Source organism: Tachysurus vachellii, chromosome 26 (assembly GCF_030014155.1).
Source record: "Tachysurus vachellii isolate PV-2020 chromosome 26, HZAU_Pvac_v1, whole genome shotgun sequence".
NCBI lineage: Eukaryota > Metazoa > Chordata > Actinopteri > Siluriformes > Bagridae > Tachysurus > Tachysurus vachellii.
The window spans coordinates 14,456,481-14,479,349 of record NC_083485.1 but is presented as its reverse complement, the minus strand read 5'-3'; the positions used below and the strand labels follow the sequence as shown (position 1 = coordinate 14,479,349).

The following is a 22,869-nucleotide window of genomic DNA, read 5'->3' as shown; positions in this document are numbered from 1 at the left end:
AACGATATCAGGGATGTAAATCTAAACTCTGAAAACTGGGCAGTGGTGAAGGCAGCACTCGTATCGGGCATGTACCCTAACCTGATCCTCATAAACCGTGACAAGCAAACACTCCGAGGTGCCAAAGAGAAGAAGGTTCGCTTCCACCCTGCATCCATCCTGAGCCAACCCCAATACAAGAAGGTCAGTTTCAGCCATCATAAAACCATCCACTTTTTCTTTTAAATGCTGTTTTTCTTAGATGACGGATGTGTGACTAAAGCGTGACTTTATATCGTCAAATTTCCTTCTTCAGATCCCTCCAGCTAACTCCCAAGCAGTTGCAGTTCAGTCTCTGCCTACAGACTGGTTGATCTATGACGAGATGACACGAGCACACAGGATAGCCAGCGTGCGCTGCTGTACCGCGGTCACTCCGATCACCGTCGCTGTGTTTGGAGGTTGTGCCAAACTGCCCAGCACAGCACTTCAGGAACCTTCTACGCCTCATGGTAACTCGCTATCACCAAAATGATCAATGATCCCATGTGCTTTAATCGAAAAATTTATTTCACAGAAATCTTTACTCAAATATTTGTGTTTGTGTTGATTCCTAGTGTTAGACAATGCTCTGGGTGAGGACAGTGATAGTGAGAATGAGACCCGCTCCACAGATCAGCTGGCTCAGATGAAGATCGACGAGTGGCTTAACTTCAAACTGGATCAGGAGGTTTCTTTCAGTTATACTTACTGCTCTTTATTTCTTTGCTAATCTCTAGAATGTGTAGTGTTTTTTTTTTTTTCCTTTTCTTGCCTCTTGGGAAATACTGATACTATAAAAAAAAAATTTGGCACTTCCTTTTTTTTTGCATCTCCTTTTCTCTCGTTTCTAAAGATGGCATCTATGGTGTTCCAGCTGAGGCAGCGTTGGCATAGCCTGTTTTTAAGGAGAATACAATGCCCTTCGAAGCCATGGTCCCAGCTGGATGAGGCGACGATCCGGGCCGTGGTGTCGGTGCTGAGTAGTGAAGAGCAAGCAGCTGGCCTGCAGCAGCCCACAGGTATCGGCCAGAGACCCAAACCCATAAGCTCAGAGGAGCCTCAGCATCAGTTAAACAGCAGTAAGGGTAACAGACACAGGAGTGGCGTGGAGCAGAGCTATGAGGCTCCCACACCAGATAGGTAAGACTTCCAGAAAATTAACATGCTCATACTAATAGACTACATTTTTAGCAAGATGAACATTGTGTACACTTAATTTTTTTTATTTGTTTGTTTATTTATTTATTTATTTTTACAAAACTCCCTTGATCGTATTCGTTTTCTTTCCGAAGATCTCCAAAAGTGCCGACTGCCGTCTCTCAGGCTAAGAGCCAAAGAGATAAAGGTGCTGCCTTTTCCAAACGTTCAGCTGATGACCATCTCCCAGTAAAGTCAGACAGCCCCAGCTTGTCCAGTCCTAGCGTCAGTCCCTCATCCACTTCCTCAGCAAAAGAACCGGCTGCTCGTATGTCACCTTTAACTGGGGTGGGTAAAACCTCTTTGTAGTCTCTTTTTAAAAATGTATTTATTTATTTTACTTTATTGATTAAAAAAGTAGTGCCTGGTTAAAAATAATAAGTAAAAATTGTACTCGTAACAATAGACTTTAGCATAAACTCTTTAGTCTGTTCCTGTTTTGTTTTATAATATATTTATGTATAATATTTAATCTACACCAGGTTTCCAAGTCACCATCGCCAAGGTCCAGACCTTCAGTGCGTTACTTCATCATGAAGAGCAGCAACATGAGGAACATCGAGCTCTCCCAGCAGAGGAGCATCTGGTCAACTACACCCAACAACGAGCACAAACTAAACCGAGCCTTCCAGGAGAGCAGCACTGTCTTCCTTATCTTCTCCGTGCAAGGCTCCGGACACTTCCAGGTGCTCCATGAGGGTCAATAGGTCACAAATGGACCAAATTTAAAACTTCACTAGTTTAAAATAATTAAGAAATTCTGTTTCTGATTACCTTGTACTAATCTTGTGTTAATCGTGTACTAATAACACAGGGTTACGCTCGGATGAGTTCAGAGATCGGTTCAGAGCGCTGTAAGGACTGGGGTGCTACCGGACTGGGAGGAGTCTTCAGTGTGGAATGGATCCATAAAGAGAGTCTCTCTTTTCAATTCACTCACCAACTCCTCAATCCCTGGAATGAAAATAAGAAAGTGCAGATCAGCCGAGACGGACAGGTGGGTCACCGTCAGTACAGATTGATCGGCGATGTCCTGGTTCCTAATTTCAATCCGCTCACGGTTTCTTTCCACTACAAATCTTAAGAAAGTGGTCTCGTAGACCTGACAAGAAGTCATCCAAGAATGTAGACGCTCAGCCAACAGCATTCATAAGAAGTGTTTTTGCCTGTCATGTATGATAATTCTGTGAAGGCCTTGTGGCTTTCTGTATGGTGTCGTTGAGACTCAGGAGTGAATTTTAAAGCATTTAAAATGATACAATATTAAGTGCTCTGTTCTGAATGTCAACCAGTTCTGTCTGAAATCTCAGTAGAGAATTAATTTTAGTGTTCTATGTCGATACTCCTTAGTTAACAGTGGATGAGTAAATAAAAAATAAATTTTTTTAAGAGAGTTCAATTAAATCAGTGGGTTAAATTAGATAAACAGGATTTATACCCTTATACTGCACCTACACATTCATGCAGTTATCCAATCAGCTAATCACGTGATAGTAACTCAGCGTGTAGTCATGTACACACAGAGCTTCAGCTACAGTAATAATCACTCTATATAATCGAGCTGAAAAAGAAAAGCATCTCAGAATGCACGTCAAGCCTTAAGGTAGATGGACTCCAACAGCAGAAAAGACACATCGATCCATTCCTGTCAGTCAGGAACAGAAATCTGTTCACATAGGGTTTGGAAAAATGTTTATTTTGATGCATTCTCAAACCTTTTGAATTTAACTTGTGTGTGTGTCTGTGTGTGGGGGTGTGTGGGTCTGGGTGTGTGTGGGTGTGGGTCTGTGTGGGTGTGGGTGTGGGTCTGTCTGGGTGTGGGTCTGTCTGGGTGTGGGTGGGGGTCTGTGTGTGTGGGTGGGGGTCTGTCTGGGTGTGGGTCTGTGTGTGTGGGTGGGGGTCTGTCTGGGTGTGGGTCTGTGTGTGTGGGTGTGGTTCTGTGTGTATGTGTGGGGGTCTGTCTGAGTGTGGGTCTTTGGGTGTGGGTCTGAGTGTGTGTCTGTCTCTGTGTCTGTTTGTGTGTCTGTGTTCGTGTCTGTGTATTTGAAGGAGTTGTATTAAAAATTGTATGTGTCTTTGTATGGTGTTTAGGAGCTGGAGCCTCAGGCTGCAGCACAGCTGTTACAACTCTGGAATTCCTTCTCCAACAAACAGCAGCACGAGGTATGAAGTGTCCCCTGTAAGTCTCTTTTTTTTTTTTAATGTAAACTTTGTGTATTTGACAGAACCTGCCCCGATCAGGACTCTCACCAAACAGAGTCTAATGCGCTGTTTCAACTGAGTGGGCAGAGTCAACAGGTCAATTGTGACCTGTGGGGTTGTTTAGCTAATAACATTCAGCTAACGAGATTTTTTTTTTCTTTCCCATTCTCCAGCCGTGAAGAAGGATGTTGACAACACTAGTGTGACCTTTGACATCTCGTACCTCATCAGTAAGTGAAATGACGCAGCACCGAGACCAGAAAATGTCACCTCTCTTCCTGTCTTTTCAAAATTATAACTGAGGTGTTCAGAGTTTCCCATTCAAACTCAAAAACCGTAGATATTCCACCATGAAATAAATGTTAACATTCAGTCCCATTCCAAACTACTGTTTACATCCATCCCATAATTAACAGCGTCGACATTTCCTCTAGCAAGGTTTATTTTAAACTGCACTATATTTCTGCCTGTTCTAACGTTCCTCTGCTGTCAGATTCGCACAGACAGATAAATTAACACTATGTTCATGTTGTTGAGTTTATTTTATTACAATACAAGTTCTATGTAATCATAAGAAATTCTCTATAGAGATGATCTTTTGTGAAATAGTGATTATTATGATAGAAGAATTTGCCTCCAGACTCTACAAATGGCTTCTCTCGCTCTCTCCTCATGAACTTTACTAGCTGTCTGATTAAATAAAAATTGAGGGGGGAAATAATTCAGAGAACTTTGTCCAGTAAATAAATGATTTCTTTGGGTTTTTTTTTTTTAAAATACATTTTCAGTAATTTTGCCATTGATCTTAAGTGAGCTGTTCTTCGATCATTTCTTCTTCTCATTTGTTGGCTCGGTTTATCGTCCTGTTTTGCACTAAAATGAAGCTGTAATGTTCAGTACATGGTTTTATGTCAGATTTGAAGTTGTGATGTTATCTAATCTCTAAAAACAATAAAGTTCTGTTTCACCTTTCATACTTTTTGAGAATGCTTTTCTTTTTTGCTTTATCTTATTATTATTTTTTAAAACATCGTGTGAATCACAAATCGACAAGACCATCGCTAACAGTTCAAGAGCAATTTTATTTTCTGTGTAGTATATTTACATTTCGAACAGATCGACGTGTACAGTGCATAAATCCATAGAAGCGGTTCAACGTTCTGCAGCACGTCGATGCATACGGTGATGATCGACAGAGCGGGGACTCAAACTCGGTGTGTGTGATTCAGAAGAAATCATCAGATAAACAGATCCTCTTGTGTCGGTGTTGTGTAAGTCAGTAAAACTCTGTGTGAGTGAGTGTGTGTGTGTTAAAGGGGTTTAGTATGGACTGCGTGCCCTGCCGGGATGGAGGATGTGCAACAGCAGCTCTCCCGGTGACCCACCCAGGAAGCTGTTTCTTTCAGCCGCATCAACTTCTTTGCTTTCCTCCATGCAGTCTGAATCCAGTGTACAGCTCTCTGTGTGTATATACATACACACACACACACACACACACACACGGCAAGAAGGTCAGGACACAAAATAGAACGGGGGATGGAGAGGGAGCGAGAGAGATTAAAATGAAAATATTATGAGATTTTTTTTTTAAATTCTGAAATAATTCAAATATATACAGTATATTGATGTGTGTGTGTATGTATGTATATATATATATATTTTATATATATATATATATATAATATATATATATATATATATATATATATATATATATATATGTATGTATGTATGTATATATACAAATGGGGGGAAAAATACATGGTTTAATTCGGGTACCAAAAAAAAAATCACCTGAGTTGCAGCAAACCCCGGGTGCAGCGCAGCGACCCTCTTCAGGTCCACACGGTTTTCCTCCAGACTCACACGGTGACAGCAGATATTCTTCCTGCAAACAGCGAGCCGTCGCCAGAGATCCGATCATGCAGCCCAGTCCTTCTCCACAGCAGATATTGGGGCCGTAACACCGTCCCTTATCTCCAGGACCACACGCCATACACTGGAACCCGAGATCAGAGCGGATAACGCGGTACAACACACTCCATCTCAGAACTTACAAATCTTTTTAACCAACAGGGCTGAAGTTTCATTAAGAGACAAACTTTTATCTTTAATCTGTTTCATGCAGCAACTCTAGAAAAAAAAAGCAAAGCCTCTTAACAGTGCTGGATTAAAGAGTATTTCAATTATACAGATATGTATTGAAAATTTGTTAAAGCTGTTGCATTATTTGGCTTATTAAAAAATGAATACAAAAAAATCTACCAAAAAAATATGTAGGATTTTATACAGACATGTCATATGTATAACAGACAAATATCACAATACTGGTTAACAAACGATCCATCGGTACATCGCTTGAGACTGACTTACCAGCCTGGGGACAGCATCTGGGAACGAGCGCTTCCCACCTCTGGGGCAGTTCTGGATGTAGCACGCAGAGGAAAGCGAGAGAACCGCGAAGGCACAGAGCAGAGAGATCACCCATGTTGCCATTGTCCCGTCTTGGACTTAGGTCTGACTCTCACTAGACTTTTCCTGCTTCTCCGTCTTGTCCGTGTTCACAAAACCTTCCATATTTATACCAAACACCAATCACTGTTGCCATTGGATACGCCCCCTCCCACGTTGTCACCTTGTCCTCCTGAAGTGGTTCCTCGGTGCCAACAATGGATGAATCGACACATTCAAAAGACGGACACTTTCAAAGAAAAACCAAGAGAACACGATCATGTCGTTTCAAACTGTTCATCCAACTGTTACTTTTTTTTTTTCTCCTAAAACAAATCACTTGTTAAAATGAACACAATGTTAATTAACCAGACGATTCTACTCTAGTTAGCTGAGTAGGGATGTTGAAGTATCACAGGTTTAATAAGTAGGTATAGATACTGTATGAGCTGACAAACTGTTCTACAAGTTCTGACGTGCAGATCTCTTGTCTGACGTACATGAAAAATAATTCTAGGCATAATTCATGGCTGTATACGATGTTTGGTCAGGTCCATGTCAGAACCGTTGGAGAAGAGAAAAGATGGTGAAATGATTTTTAAGATATACATTAAAGTGTCTCTGGAAATAAATTAAAGCTAGTTTAACTAACACTTTAGTGCCTCACTAGCTGAGCATGTTTCTACACGCCATAATGTCACAACTATAGAAATATATAAGCTTGATCTCTTCATTCGGTTCGGAATCAGACCGCTGTTAAAATGCCCGAGACGCTGCTGCAGCATCACGTCATCAAAATGAAGAAGAAAACACACACACTATAATAGAACAACAAGGAATTTGGTCAATAACAAAAAGAGAAGTCGGCGAACCGAAGAGACGTCGACGAGACTGGTGTTCATTAATAAAGCAACATACGTTAAAGTGTTTAAAATTATTGTCACATAGATTGATAGAACGATACAAATTCCCTAAGCTCCATAAACTACCGACATATATTCCTTATTCATTTCAGAAATATAAGTACAGATATTAATGTTAATGTTAATGTGCAACATAAAAGGAATTAATAGCAAATGTAGTCTGTGTATCTCAGCACAACGATAACGATCATCTCCAGTTCAGCTGCTCAGTTCTCAGGTCTTTTTCAAATATCACTCGGAGTGTGCGAAATTAGTCGCGTCGGAAATTAATCAATTATGCGCACAAACAGGCGCATGTATTATTCTAATTGATCTCAGTTCTCAGGCCTCGCATCTAACGCCTCATATCAATGCGAGGCAGCAACAAACTGCAGGAATCAATGTAATATCCTAATATGATATTGGTCATTTTATCATTCTACAATTGCTCAAAATAACTTAACGAGGAACACATTGAAACAATCAGTTCCTCCTTCGAGCCTTAATTATGTTTTATAGACGTGGCACATACAGTAGAATGAAGCGAGAGTTGCAAACTCATATTAAGATGCTGATCAACACAATTAGCATCAGGCCACAACACCAAATGATCAAAAGGTTAGATATAAAGAAAGGGCCCAAGAGTTAGGCTTCTATGTGAGAGATAGATGGAGCGCCACGGAGCCTTGTGTTAATGGATTTGTATCAAATATAAATACTGGTGAGATTAGGCTGTTCTGCGTGGCCACCAAAGACCACAATCTGGACCTAAATCACCCCCAAATTATTATTTTTTTGGTCACAGGTCTCTGATCTCTTTGCATAGATTACAGACTTATTTTTCAGAAATCTGTATTAATGTGCATTGAAACGTCATAAAAACGTTTTCTAGAGGAACTGTGCGCTTCAAGTGGAAGATCTGCGATCCTTTTGTATAATGTTCTTTTATAATGTCACTTTTGTACGCTTTGTGAAGAATAGAGATTATTCAGGAGCTGACGGTTGAGTCTATAATGTAAGAGTAGAATATAAATATAATAATAATACAAATCCATACACGTGGAAAAAGACGGTGTGTGCCAAGTTAACAAAAGGAAAGAACATCGGTACTTGATCATCAAGGGCACCTGTGACTCAGACACTGCTGCTGGATCTCAGCTGAAAGAAACCTTACACACACACACACATGCACACACACACACATATATATAGACACATTAATTGAAGGAGAACTGCACAAATAGCTAAGATTAATGAGTCCTGAAGATGTATCAACCTAATTAAGGTAAATGTATAATATAACATTATTATTATTATTATTATTATGATGATGATGTTACTATTAACATTCTGTTTTACGTTATAAGCTTATTATTATTAATAATAAATGTATCAAGAGTAACTCCTCCTAGGGCTTTCAAGCCACATGCACCAAAGTCGGATATGTTGTAGACCCTGGTCTGAAGTTTTATGTGAAGACTTGTGACATATCAAAACACTCAGCCCAATGTGGGGAACTTCCTCAAGAGTATTCGGATGACATCACGTCTCCACTTACCTCCAAATGTTTTGGCACCCTAGCTTTCCTGTCTACTTGCTTCCAAAAGTAACACTGACCCTTATGTCCACTCGCCTCCAAAAAGCACTGGCCTTTGCGAATACTTGCATCGTCAAAGCCAACATCAAAGTTTGTCATGGCAAACTTTACAAATCTAGTTATTATTATTATTATTATTATTAGGACTAACCATTAAACTTTTTAATATTACAGTGCTTTACTATTTTTTAGGAGTGCACTAACCCCCCTGTAGCACTTTATGGCATTTCACTTTACTTTTAGTTAAGTTTGGGATTTATTCTTATATGTGTATATTTTTTTTCATGTTTTATGTGCGTCATCATCTCTGTATCCATGCTTTTTTCTCTCACATGCCTCTGAGCAGCACGATTCACAGTGTTAATATAAATTAAGTAAGATCACTGCTGCGCTTACTGAGGATTTTCACTCAGGATAAAATGTAAAAGGTCAACATGCTCCTTATAAATTCTCTCTCTCTCTCACACACACACACACACACACCACAGTGCTCTTCAGATGATCATTTCGGCTTCCACAGGTCTAACATCCCATTTCCTTCAAGGACAATTTGCTTTCTTCACATTTTTCTTTCTTCCTTTTCACTTTTCACTCTTCATTGTTTTCCTTTCCAATGGCATCATATTCATGTTTTTTTTTTTTCACATCTCTCTTCACACTTCACACCCAAACCATCTAGTATTTTTGGCATCTTGTGCAGTCTTAAGGGCCATAAATCATATTTCATTCACTATTTTTAGTGGTTCTCTTCCAGGCTGTCATAACATCCTATAATGTGTATACTCACTCTCACTCACTCATTTTCTACCGCTTATCCGAACTACCTCGGGTCACGGGGAGCCTGTGCCTATCTCAGGCTTCATCGGGCATCAAGGCAGGATACACCCTGGACGGAGTGCCAACCCATCGCAGGGCACACACACACTCTCATACACTACAGACAATTTTCCAAAGATGCCAATCAACCTACCATCTTTGGACCGGGGGAGGAAACCGGAGTACCCGGAGGAAACATGCAAACTCCACACACACAAGGTGGAGGCAGGATTCGAATCCCCAACCCTGGAGGTGTGAGGCGAACGTGTTAACCACTAAGCCACCGTGCCCCCTATAATGTGTATAATCCTAGTAAATCACAGCAGATCATTCTAACAGCTGCTTTTTCAAGCTTTCTACAAAAGAGAATACAAGTACCATAAAACTTTACATTAAGCGACAGGGCTGAATTCAAATAAAGCAAAATACATAAGATATTAAATTATAAATAAAATAGATTATATTATAAGCCTAAAGATTACATTATGCTAAATTGTAAACAAAGGGATTTAAATGCAATAAAGTTCCACTATGGTTGTATATAAAGAGTCTGTTTTATTATGATTTTATTTTATTTATTTTTATTATTATTTTACATATTTATTTTGCTATGTGCCCAATGCTGAGCTGTTAGCAATAAGCTAATTAACAACTGTCTAGACGACAGACTGACCTGATGGAAATCTGCGCTACTCTGCTGCCACCCAGCGGTCATCTGTGAACATGACACCTCTGTGTAAAGCATGGTTTGGCATTAAATACTGCCTTATAATAAAGGTATAAAACGGAAAGCTTGATCTTTTTAGCGTAGTGTTTGGACTATTTTAACAAATATTGTTAAAAACTTTATATTAAGTTCACATTTATTTAGAGCAAAGGGTTTTATTGTGATTAATATCTGCATTTTTGTTACTATGATAAATATTTTTACAGGACAATATACTCACAGCCACGCACAAAAGTTTACACAAATTATATTTAAACACCAGCCAGCTAGTAAACGTTAACTACTTCAATTTAATGCCATAATGAATAGCTTATGTACACATAAAGTATAATTAGCGTAGCTTCTCAGTAAGTGGTTTTAATAAAGAATGATCTGAGAAGTGTAAATACTGACAAAGTTCCTGTGTAATGTGTTAAATAATTATTACACTGATTCATTGCCGGTCTTTTCACTCAAATCATCTCATTTTAAACCTGTATTTAAAAAAACCCAACATAAATATTCAGTGATTATCCTAAATCATAACCTTTAATTTAAATATTTACCTGATAATAAATCTGATCAATTAGGTTCTTTGGTTTAAAACAGTATCATCTTCCATCATTTTTAATTCCCTTCAGAGCAGGAAGAGCTTTTCCTTCTGAGGAGTTCTTTCATTTTCCATTTAATAAACACTTCTTTTTCATTTTTTAATTCTGATTAATCGTATGAAGAAATTGTATAAAGACAGATAGATAGATAGATAGATAGATAGATAGATAGATAGATAGATAGATAGATAGATAGATACTGTAGATGTTCTAAAATAATGTGATTCAGCTGGATATAGTATAATCAGTGTATTTTATTAACAATAAATGAGATATACAAACATATTTACATCAGACACAGGTTTGTTTAAGATCACACCTTTGTGTAAGGAAATGGATTGTGTGTGTGTGTGTGTGTGTGTGTGTGAGTGTGAGTGAGTGTGAGTGTGTGAATGTGTGTGTGCACAGCTTATACATAGTCAATTATATTCACATTATCTATATTTTTAATGACCATAACCCTTCTTCTGAATGACTATCACTGTATAAGTCACACTGAAGTGAAGAATATCAGCATTAAACTAAAATCAATAGAAACAATCACCACAATCAAGCTTAGATTTTAAGGCATCCAGTATATTTTTATATATACACAAATGCTGATTTAATCCAGAGTAGAGGTGATGGACCATTAATGTTCCTTCTGTCTCTGTATCTGGAAAACTCTCAGTGGATTAGTTGATAGTTATTAAAGGTGCAGTTTGTAAGTAGTGATTTTTTTACTAGACTTTTAAGAAGCAAACCATCATAAAGATATTTTAGAAAACCTTTTTGCCAACAATACAATCCAGTGGTCTTTGTTTAAAGCGTCTGCGTACACTTTTTCCTGCCAGAAAAGTGCTCCGTCTCTAGTCATAGTGTCATAGTGCTACTTTTCACAACACAGGAGGTATGAAAGTGAAGGCATGTCCAATGCACATTGCAGAGGTGCTAAAATTACAAACTGCTCCTTTAATAAGTGAATCTTTGATCATATTGATCATATTATTATCTGGACTACACTGCATACATGATTACAAGGTGTTAATGACACCAGAAAAGGACAATCACTGATGCTAGCTGTCCGAAAAGTGGAGATGATCCTCCTATAACCTCTATAAATGTTTTTATATTGTCCAAAAACATGACTTTAAGAATTTTAAATCAGAAAAGGACAGAGTGATTAGGACACAAGTCTCAACCCTTCAAAGATTAAAGTCTTCTGGTTTAGGTAATCAAAATATAGTGATCCAGATTATAACCAAGATTGTACTGTGCATGTATTGAATCTGATTTTTGTAATGCACAACATTTAAGAAGGAAGTGCAAAAGTGCAACATTGTTCGACCCGATGTTCGATCGACATTTCCAGTGTCCAGTCACGTGTCTCTGCACTCCTCAGAGCACCATGGTGGCTATGTGGTGCACCAGCGGCACCGCCTGCGCCATGGAGGCCATCTGTGATGGAGAGGCAGGAGACGGCTGCCTGGTTTCTGTACTGGTGGCTGCTGGCCGATGTCTGGCGCTCTTCTGGTGCGCTCGGAGTCCTGCCAGCTGTGAGTAGGCACTCTGACACACGTGGCACTTGTAAGGTCGCTCACCTGTGTGCAGGCGCACGTGGTTGCGCAGCGTGGACGACTGGCTGAAGCGCCGGTTGCAGAAGCGACATGCGAATGGTTTGTCCAGTGTGTGGATGCGCATGTGAGAGCGCAGGTTGCTGCGGGAGTTGAAGCCACGGTGACAGATCACGCAGCGCATGCGGCTGGACGCAGACGAGGACATGGAGGACGGAGAGGTTGAAGAATTGCTGTCGCTTGAGTGGGAATCATCTGGGAAGACAGAAGGCAGGGTGAGATTTAGAGCTCCCATAACTTATATTTTGATGACTCTGGAGGACTTGGTGAACTCCTCAACAAAGCCTTTGTCCCCTCTTTGACCCCTCATTTCAAATCTGAATAATAATCCTGGAGTTTAAATTGTTTTGGAGCAGAAAATAAGAAACTTTGGAAGGGAGCACAGATACTTTTTTCTTCATTTTGAACAAAATATTGACCAGAAATAAATTTTATAAAGCATTAATGAGTAAAACATTTTTAAGGTGCAAAAAAAAAAAAAGAATTATGTACAAAGAAATACACACATTTGGACAAAAAAAGGAGCCATATTCCTTAATACAATGCTGTGAAAACAATATACAGCTTTTGTAATTTCTTTAAAGCCCCCTTCTTACCATAATAGACCGAATAATCATATTCTACCTCAAAGATCTTTAAAATAGCAGTTACATGGATTTTTTTTTTCTTTGTAGCATCTGAAATATGGTTGTTTTGGGCATCAGTCCAGAGAAACATTTAAATAAAGCATAAAACAATATCTGCATTGATTTGATAAGAGGATACATCCAAAATCAGAGCTCATAACTTTGTTCTGAGCTTTCATCAGAGCATAGTGTAATTTATATGTTATACCAGAGACCACCACTAGAGGGTGCATTTGTCTTCCAAGATCACGTCCTCTTTCTCATGTAATCTATCGTCTAATGTAATGCAATACATGTAATGTATGCATATATGAATGCATATATAAATGTATGCAAACATGTATGATGCATATAATGAATTCACACACACTTACCATTCCTATTTCTTTTCTGATGCTCATCCTCAATGCCAGGAACACCAGGAATTCCCAGAAAGGTGTTGTGTGAATTCCCATACCAAACAAGCAACTCCTGGTCAGGAGGAATAGTCTAAAAAAAAGGACAAATTTCAAATAGTTCAATATTAAACTATAACATTGTTAATTGCATAGATTTTAAAGCATATGTCTTGAATTAAAAAAATAGGTATCTGCGTATAAAGAGACATCTTTCCTTCATAAAAAGTGACTTAGAGTTGAGACAGATTAAAGTGAGCAGTGATGCTGAGATTTAAACTCACATCCTGTCAGTCATTGGCCCAGTGTTTTAACCACTGAATCAATGCTGCTCTAGGTAACCCAAGACAGGTGTCCCATGAGCTAAACTTATAGAGATGAGTCTCTGACCTCTGCAGCCTTGTAGAAGATGTTGCTACCGATCTGCACCACCTCCAGGTTCTGCTCTTGCTCGTTTCTTGCACACTTAATGTAGGTCATCCAGCTGCGTTGGTCCTCCTGACTTGCATCTATGAAGCAGCGCACTGTCCCATCCTCATTAAACACCTACAAGTATGTGCAGAGGACAAAAATGATGATGAGGGACATGTAGAGATATGAATACTAAAGGCATTAAAAAGTGAAGTTCTAGACAAAGCTGAAGTTCTAGACAAATGACCGATCCTCTGAATCTAAATTTCAGACTCACTGAGGATCAGTTCACGTGTACGTGACTGATATGTATACAGAAGTATCTCACCTCCCACATGAGGTTGTTGTTCTTGTGCAGGTCTACATGCTGAGGATAGAGGACACGGCCAGTGAACGGACCCATCTCAGTCCCGGCTTTGATCCACGTCTTGGAGAAAATACCCAATCCTTCCCCAGGGATGGAACTCTGAGCAATGATCACCTCACTGGGCAGCACCAAGCTGGACAACTTCTGAACCTCTTAAGGTGAAAAGAGCAAAACGTCAACATGGATAATGATATTTATTCAGTGTACAAAAAAAGTATACAAAAGAATCCAGGAGTGTAAATTAACATATATTGTGTTTAGTATTGTTTAATTATAGTACATTGAAAATACACTGCAAGAAATGAGAGTGAATCTCCATGCTCTAATAATAATAATAATAATAATAATAATAATAATAATAATAATAATAATAATAATAACAACAACAATAATAATAATAATATACAGGAAATTGTTTATTCAAATTAATTATCTATTTATTTCAGTGTCTTATAAAACACTAGAATTGATTTATCATTATACCTTTTTTTTTTACATTTTATGTTCATTTTATAATTTTCTATTCGACATTCGTACATTTAGTTAGAAAAGTAAAACTACATCACGTGCAAAATAAATGATAAAGCCGTTTAAGTTTAGTGAACGTTTATAAAAACGTGTAAACCGATAAATCATTTACATTCGAAGTTACAGACACATCAACCTCGTGTGAAACCGTTTTGAATTTTTTTTGTTTGGTTGTTTGTTTGTTTGTTTAACTATTTTCGGTAGTTTTTTTAACATACGGGTATTTTCCCGTGATTAATTTAATTAACGGATAATGCATTGGTGTGTCAGATGGAAAAGAATCTCTGCACTTTAGGATTCGTTCAGGAGCTTTAATTCATTTCATGTCACACTCGAAGAATTTTTATTCGTGACGGTGATATAAAAAAGAGGTTAAACGCTCCTCTATTTACTCCGAGGCCCAGAGATTTGGCATGGCGCACAGCGATATTCATTAGTTTTTCCTCTGCTGAAGCGGGGGTTCGGCTAATTCCAAATTCATTATCCTTTTAAGGAACTTTGTAGCCATAAATTTGCTGTGAATGAACGAGAGCTTGTTTTAAAAGAGCCGCGAATTTCACAAACAAACCCCTGGAAAAAAAGGCGATTAGACGGCTGACATGGTGTGAATGGCGATAGAAATGGCCTTCATGGTGCATTAGAGGAGGAACAGCGATCTTTTCAGGACACAGAAAGAAAGCAAAGAGAAAGAGGGAGAGAGAGAAAAAGGAGCGATTAGCTGCCAACGCAGGAAAAGATTCCGGAGATTGATGAATGATTTAAAAAAAAAAAAAAATCTGAAAAGAAAGGGAACTTCTTTTTCTCTCTCAGGTTTTTTTTTGGAGGAAAGTTTCTCAGGTCAAAGCACAAAGTTAACCAAATGCATTTACTGCCTTTCTGCTTTGTGCGTAAAACGAATAAAAACGTGACTGAGGAGCTTGGGAAAGAAAGTTAAGCTGGACATTTCTGCTTGGAGAATAAATTACAGAGCAAATTACTGTGCAGAATGAACTCTTACAGCCTTGATCTCTTCAGCTGATCATTCGGATCCAGCTGTGCTTAAAGAAACACTGCAGATGTTAATTAAGAGTTAATTGGCTGTATTTTAATTGAATCGATTTAAATAACGTTTCCTGTTGTGTAGATCCATTTTACTGTTTTTTAGTGAAGGCGGCGACGAGTTTAATTCAGTTTTCAGTAAAACCTTCACTTATTTCATCAGTATTATTTCATCTGGTTTCTGTTAAGTTTAGTAACATGTTCAAATGACACGTGAGCTTCATTTGTTCATAGTGACGCAACACACGTCTACATTTCTCTATTAAAAAAAGATCACAATTGGCTGTTATCGGTCTACAAATTATATAAAATTATTAGGTTTAATAAATACAGGGTTTATATATTAAAAAAAGAAAAAGATTTTAAATGTAAATGATTTAAAACGTGTAGCTTAAATAACGAAGTAGCAATAAAATAATAATAATAATAATAATAATAATAATAATAATAAAAACACACCAGTTCTAGTAGTATCAGTAGTATTAGTTATACATTTGTTCAGATTGATGACAAATTTATTCAATATCCACATAAAAACAAAACGCAAAAAAAAACTATAAATTGATCATAAGAATTAAAAAGCGCATTCTGTTCATTAAACTACGTGCTTGTCATTTTAGATAAGAATAAATGTTTATTTATTTATTTATTTTTAGTGTAAGAATTCATTTGCATAAAATTGAAGGCAAACTGTTTATTTTTTTAGGTATTAAAACCATTGTATCTGGGTAGATTTTTAAATATAGGGTTCAGTATAATTGTAAAAGTTTTGTTTTTTAACCTGTAACAACTGTCCTGGCCATGTAAGTGTAAAGGTGTAAAATAGTTTTGTATTCGCTTTTCCAAATGTTTAAGTTGAAATTTAGTCCTACAACATAGGCGATAAGTTTTATCACCAATAACACGTCGGATGCTCATGTCATCATTAGGAACAGGAATGTGCAGTGAGCTGAAATACCTCCGGAGAAGGACTGCGCCAGGACCTCAGCGGTGAACGCGGTTTTGCTGATGGGATGCTGCGGCTTGTCTTCAGAGACCTGATGAAGATGATGATGATGGTGAGGATGATGATGATGATGGTGGTGATGGTGATGAGGTTGTTCTCCCAGAACGTTTCTCCATCTCCCGTACAGAAAGCTGTGCAGGACATCCGAGGTGATGATCTCACACAAAGACAGATTTGGAGACTTGAACCCGGACTTCATCCTCAGCGCGTCGGCGGGGAAAACCGAGCCCATGGCAGAAAGAAGAAACAGAAGCTGGGAAAACTCTCTCTCTCTCTCTCACACACACACACACACAAACATACACACACACCGACACACACGAGAGAGAGGATATTCCTTCTCAGCTCCAGAGTGTTGCTAGCAGGCTCTTATATGTGTGCGTCCTCTTTCTAATGAGCTCTTAATGTCCCTCCCTCCCTCATGTGTTTGTTCTCTTTAAGGGGGAAACGCTTCGTGTAGGTAGGCAGGGAACAACCCCCTGTTGAAGCGCGCGCGGTCGTGCGTCCTAGCGAGCGTGCGCGCTTGTGTGAGTGTGCATGTGTGCGCGCATCTTTGCGTAAGAAAAGAAACAGATACGAAATGAAAAATTAAAGGTAGAAAAACAGGAACTTTATTTAGTGTCTATAATCTGAGACAAGTGCTCTAATCGCAATATATTGGTTCTATTAGACACAGAATAATCAGTTATGTTTGTAAATTGTGCACTTATAGAAAGAAATCTGGTGAAGTTTAAAGCAGAATGTAGTGTTTAGTGTAAAGCTGTAAATGTAGATTTTATTTTGATTTTTTTTGTATGTACCTTATGCAAAGATTCAGAATTCGTCATTGGTATGAATTGTAACGCAAAGAAAGTCGTTTTTGCCATTGAAATTTCCCAAACTTACAATTGAACTTTATTCATGTTGCTTTTACGCGTTGATGGAAAAAAAAAAATTAATAAATAAATAAATAAATAAAAATTCGAGTTTTGGATTTATTTATTTATTTATTTATTTATTTATTTATTTTATTATTATTATTATTATTATTATTATTATTATTATTATTATTATTATTATTATTAAAACGCCCATATTCTTTAGTCCTTCCTCTCTTTTTTTTTTCATTTTCTTTCCTTTTTTCACTGAATATATCCAGTATTAAAACAAAATCAGCTGCATTTTATTTGCCGGAACCTAAATATCTCTTTTCCTTTTCTTAATCATCTAAAACAGTAAGAAATAATACATCTCATCAGTCCAGTCCTGAGAGTCTCTCCTACATATTTTCTCATGATTTTCGCATCTCGTGTCTTGTTTGCGTTTTAGAGCCGTGAGCTTTTATTACATTGTTCCTTCTTTTCCAAAGCTTCTTTATTTCTTTATCTCCATCCTCCTATAAAAGGCGATTAATATTCATAGTGGTTCATATGAAGCCTTCAGCTTTTTTTGTCGAGCTTCTCTCTGTTTTTCCTGGATGGAAAGAGTGTTTTAAAGGAGAACTTTTTTCGGTGAACATCTTTATCCCGTCCCTTTCTCCATTCACAGCGTGAAAAGTGGCGCAAATCAATCTGGCACGGTGTTTTTTTTTTTTTTGTTTTGTTTTTTTAAATCAAGTAGATTTGACGCACTTGCCCTGGCATGTGAATAACTAAAGCCGGGATATGGACGCATTGCTCTCAAAGTGTTTTGTCCGAAATCACAAATTGGTCACTATGTAGTGCACGTTTAAGGAGTTAGTGCACGTTTAACCATAGCAGAAAATATCCGGTGTCTTTACACCAATTTAACGACGAGCAGTAACAGGTAGTGAATAGAGATATTATGCATGTGTCCCTGTACAGCAGGCACATAGATTAATGATTGTATGTCCAAATTTAATGGACTATTTGAAGACTGAACATTGAACATAAGAAACTGTACTTAACCAGCAATAGCTGATGAAGCAGTGAAACACTGTATGGTTCTACATAACATACAGGGCTACTGGAGAAAACTCAGAACTAAGGACTAAGTACATTAACGCAGTTCCTCATAAAGTGCAAACAGTGCAAGATAGGAGACGGTACAAGACAGGAGACAGTGCAAGACAGGATACAGACAGGAGACGGTACAAGACAGGAGACAGTACAAGACAGGAGACAGTACAGGACAGGAGACAGTACAAGACAGGAGACAGTACAGGACAGGAGACAGTACAAGACAAGAGACAGTACAAGACATTAGACAGTGCAAGACAAGAGACAGTACAAGACCGGAGACAGTACAGGACCGGAGACAGTACAAGACGGGATACAGTACAAGACGGGAGACAGGACAGGAGACAGTACAGGACAGGAGACAGTACAAGACAAGAGACAGTACAAGACAGGAGACAGTACAGAACAGGAGACAGTACAAGACAAGAGACAGTACAAGACAGGAGACAGTACAGGACAGGAGACAGTACAGGTCGGGAGGCAGTACAGGACAGGAGACAGTACAGGACGGGAAACAGTACAAGACGGGAGACAGTACAGGACAGGAGACAGTACAAGTCGGGAGGCAGTACAGGACAGGAGACAGTACAGGACAGGAGACAGTACAGGACAGGAGACAGTACAGGACACTGCACTACACATTCTGTAGAGGTTGTAAATATAAGACAGTTAGCATCAGTTGGTAGCACAATTAAAATAAGTGTTTGTAAAAATAGCAGAGTGAGTGCAGTGATATACAGTTGGTATTATCAGGGTTTAAGAAATTTTAAATAAATATCAGTGGACCACAAGGTCAAATAGTTTAAAGATGCACTCTATCTATGTTTCCAGGTGAAAGATATATACAATAAAAACACTAGTTAGTTACATCTTATGCAGCTACACGAAAAGGTGAATTAATGGTGTGTCCATGTGACAGAGTATGACTGTAGTGTTGCAGAATAATACATGTACAAACATTTTTACACAACTGCAATTATTGATAAATAAATAATATCAAACCCCTTTAATTTTGTGACTATACGAATAATATGACTGTCCTGGTCATCTATACTGTAAACGTTTAGCACAAATGGTTGAGGGACATCAAAAGAACATATTTTTCAGTTCTTACAGTCATGCGTGACAGGTTCCATATTGTGTGCTTCGGCTGCTATATTCTTTTTATTTAGCTTGTTATAAATACATTTTTTATACACGTTCCAAGAAGAAGAAGAAGAAGAAGAAGAGGAGCAAATAAACACTATTGTGTTAACCTCCCAGTAAATTATTTTAGTAGTAGCAGAAATTAATTTTTTTTAATGAACATAACCATTAGTTATAACACATTATTTACACTTTATTTAAAAAATGTGTTTGTAATTTGCCTCTATGGATCTTAATATTCACCTTGTAGGTGTAACTTTACACTTAGACACTGAAGCTCATGTTTTCCATTCTGAGTGTGTGTTAGTCATCTTCCAGCCTTCAACAGTGTCACTTTCTGACCACTATTGGCTGGGGATTTTGGGTTGGTGGACTGTTTGTGGTGTTTAAAACCCTGGCAACACTGCTATAACTAATACGATCATACCAGCCACACACACACACACACACACACACACACCATGTCAGTGTCACTTCTGAGCTCAGAATAATCCACTAGACAAATAACGTGCTCAGTGACGGAGTGATAGAACGATGTACAGAGCAACAGTTGGACCTCTAGCTCCATGATAAAGCTCATAAAATGGCACAAATCATTTTCATCCTGAATTTGAATGTGTGTTATTTAAAGGCTGTAATTTAAAGCATACAATTTGCTAGCTGTAAATTATTATCATTTTAAACACAGGAGTAGAGATGAACCTTTGGGAATTTTTTTATGCCCATTAAAAAGGGATTAAGGTGAAAAGACACACACAGAGAGAGAGAGAGAGAGAGAGAGAGAGAGAGAGAGAGATGCTAAACACACTAGAAGGTTAGTACACTTCAAACACTGCTTAGTATTGGCTTTGATTTAATTTGCTGATATTTCTATTATTTTGTTTAGGTGAAATTGATTCAATTAAAAAAAAACTTATTCAGGCTGGAAATGTGCCTGCTGGGAATATGGAAAATAAACATATTTCAAGATAGAGATTGCAATCAGATTATTGTTATTATTATTAGTTAACTAATATTTGAGCTTATATATTTAAACCGTGTAGTTCATTTAAATGTATTTTCAGTCTACAAAACACTAGGCTGTATTTTCTGGATCTGGCAGAAAGCCCATAGCTTTTTTCCCCCCTCCTCTCCCCAAATGAGATTAAAGCAACTAAGACATGTTTCATTTCTCCATGGACTTATTTCAGAGAGGATGAAAAAAACAAGAGGATGGAGAATGGAGGTATGAATGAGGGACCAGCTGCAGGCTGTCAGCAGGAGGGAGGATCTTCTCTGGCATCGAAGGCTCCTGCTGTGTCCAAATATCATCCTGAATGGAAAATGCCCAGAGAAGGTATTTGAATATCTTGAATATCGCAAATCCTCCACACAGTCTATCTGCTGGGACACATTCAGCCAGCGTGGCAGCATGAAATCAATATAGTGATTTAAGGAAAGCAATTCTGAAAAAAACAAAAGGCGAAAAGACTCATCACATCACATAGTTGCATCCAATTAGGAATGAATGTTTCCCCCCCTCTACTAAAGCTACTGTTTACAATGCATGCGACCTGTTGCTCTTAAAGAAACAGTTTGGACTAAATTCAAACAAAGTTGATCAATCAAGTCACGTCTGGAATCTGTCTAGTGTCTAGCAAGTTGTGCATAGTAAGAATTTCACAGAAATAGTTCAATAAAATAGCAAAACTGTTCGAGTCATTTTCATTGGATATTACATCCAGTATATTAGTACCTGAAGTGTGCGTGTGTGTGTGTGTGTGTAACTGGGGATCCTTTGGGACTTAAAAAATGATGTCTGGTCAGATTTAAAAAGAAAGGCCATGTTGATTGACCCCATGTTCTTATAATCATGATCACATGATCAATTTCTTTTTTAGGTTTTCCTATTTTATACATTTTTGGTTTTACTATCTTAACTCAATAATGCTAAATATGCTAACTCTTTTAAGACATCTAGCATTTTAAAGGAATGTGTGTTCCCCCCCACCACCACCACTCCCCCCATGTTTTCAGATCGAGCTATGGTTTGCTATGCGCGTTTACGGTTTTGTTTGTTTTGCTTGATCCAAATCGTAATAATCCTTTTTAAACGTAAAAAGATTTGTTCGTATGATTCTTGACAGCGTTCCTCAAAACAAGCTCTGAGTACTGGTCTGTTATGATTACGGCATAAAGTTTGTGCCAGACTCGTAACGTTTGTCGCATTAGCCTCGTAGCATCAGGACCGAACAAAAGAAGCGTTCAACATTTAGTCACAGGATCGGACTGGAGTTCTGGATAAAAGAGTCAGCGAGAGAAAAACAGGTTCTTCATGTGCCATATGATCTTAATCACAGAGAATACAAGACGTAGCCCATGTTTCTCATCAGGGTTTTGAAGAAACGTTTCCCGCCTTCGTTCCAACACAACAGACTACAGAAAGTGCAGAAGTGTACCAGCATTTACACACACACAGAGTTAGAATCCTGAAGGCAAGGTTTGTCTGAGTGCCATGAAGCTCCTGTGTTCCATTAATCCTCATCTGACCAACAAATACTACATACTTCTCATAAAGAAATGATCCATCAGCATCCTGAGACTTCATTAAACTTAACTTATGCAAACTGCCCCGATTTTACTCTCATAACTCTCAACATGAACACGACGATTCCTTCAGGCCTGAACTTTACAATAAAACAGCCACGTTTTAGCTTTTCACGTCGCACCAGACATTAGATATTCCATATACTCAATTACTTAATATGTAAATCTGTAAGGTTTTACATCATAATCTTACTGAATTAATGGTCCAGATTATAAGAGAGTGAAATTTAAGTATTACGTAGAAAGTGTTTAAATTTATCTGAAAAGGTTCACAGAATAAGTTTAAGGTATTAATATTGGAGATCCTTTTTAAGACTCCAATTCAATCATGCCATGTTCAAGTAAAAGAGAGAAGATTCATTTGCCGCCTTGTCTTATGTATTTTAGTGTGTTTTATGTATTTATTTTTTTTGAATAACCATCCAGTATTTTAAAAAATATCTAAACAAAATGTGTTCTAATTGAGACGTATCTCTACCTCTAACCTAGCTTAAAGATTTGTAGTGTTTAATATGTAATAAAGTTGTTCAAGATGCCACTTAGATCACTGTGATGTAAAAAAAAAATAGGTGGTGAAGATGTCATAGGTGGAGTTGAAATTTGCTGACAGTTAAAAGGATGTTAATTATTTTTGCCTGTATGTCAGAATTGTAACGGAAGCCAAAGAACAGTTGAACATTTTTTGGGCAATG

At 38.0% G+C, this 22,869-nt stretch overlaps 3 protein-coding genes across 3 annotated transcripts in view; 1 reads left to right on the top strand and 2 right to left on the bottom strand.

The window, feature by feature from the left end:
- Nucleotides 1-4,394, top strand: part of ythdc2 (YTH domain containing 2) — a 13,398-nt gene extending 9,004 nt beyond the window's left edge. Inside the window, exons 23-31 of the mRNA XM_060863113.1 lie at nucleotides 1-183; nucleotides 296-491; nucleotides 597-709; nucleotides 875-1,161; nucleotides 1,314-1,506; nucleotides 1,701-1,904; nucleotides 2,033-2,215; nucleotides 3,310-3,381; nucleotides 3,594-4,394. The exon at nucleotides 1-183 is cut by the window's left edge and continues 23 nt beyond it. Coding sequence (XP_060719096.1) covers nucleotides 1-183; nucleotides 296-491; nucleotides 597-709; nucleotides 875-1,161; nucleotides 1,314-1,506; nucleotides 1,701-1,904; nucleotides 2,033-2,215; nucleotides 3,310-3,381; nucleotides 3,594-3,599 — 1,437 coding nt within the window. The 3' untranslated portion in view covers nucleotides 3,600-4,394. The remainder of the gene's footprint in view (nucleotides 184-295; nucleotides 492-596; nucleotides 710-874; nucleotides 1,162-1,313; nucleotides 1,507-1,700; nucleotides 1,905-2,032; nucleotides 2,216-3,309; nucleotides 3,382-3,593) is intronic.
- Nucleotides 4,395-4,740: 346 nt separating this feature from the next.
- Nucleotides 4,741-5,997, bottom strand: LOC132840891 (vasotocin-neurophysin VT 1-like). Its single transcript, XM_060862960.1, is given in 3 exon segments — nucleotides 4,741-4,880; nucleotides 5,215-5,419; nucleotides 5,794-5,997. Coding segments are annotated over 3 exon segments (549 nt in total).
- A 5,883-nt stretch (nucleotides 5,998-11,880) lies between these two features.
- LOC132841105 (PR domain zinc finger protein 12-like) lies at nucleotides 11,881-16,780 on the bottom strand. The gene is made up of 5 exons (XM_060863300.1): nucleotides 16,440-16,780; nucleotides 13,877-14,067; nucleotides 13,528-13,683; nucleotides 13,117-13,231; nucleotides 11,881-12,311 (listed from the first exon to the last, which is right to left on the bottom strand). Exons 1-5 carry the CDS (start codon nucleotides 16,717-16,719, stop codon nucleotides 11,881-11,883), a joined length of 1,173 nt encoding a protein of 390 aa, XP_060719283.1. The 5' UTR covers nucleotides 16,720-16,780.
- Nucleotides 16,781-22,869: the final 6,089 nt, after the last annotated feature.

Excerpts from the sequence above, each read along its gene's own strand:
- LOC132841105 (XM_060863300.1), bottom strand. The coding sequence starts at position 16,719 with ATGGGCTCGGTTTTCCCCGCCGACGCGCTGAGGATGAAGTCCGGGTTC. Across the intron at positions 14,068-16,439 it reads GGCGCAGTCCTTCTCCGGAG|AGGTTCAGAAGTTGTCCAGC; the intron begins GTATTTCAGCTC and ends TTTCACCTTAAG. Across the intron at positions 12,312-13,116 it reads TCAGAAAAGAAATAGGAATG|ATGATTCCCACTCAAGCGAC; the intron begins GTAAGTGTGTGT and ends CTGTCTTCCCAG.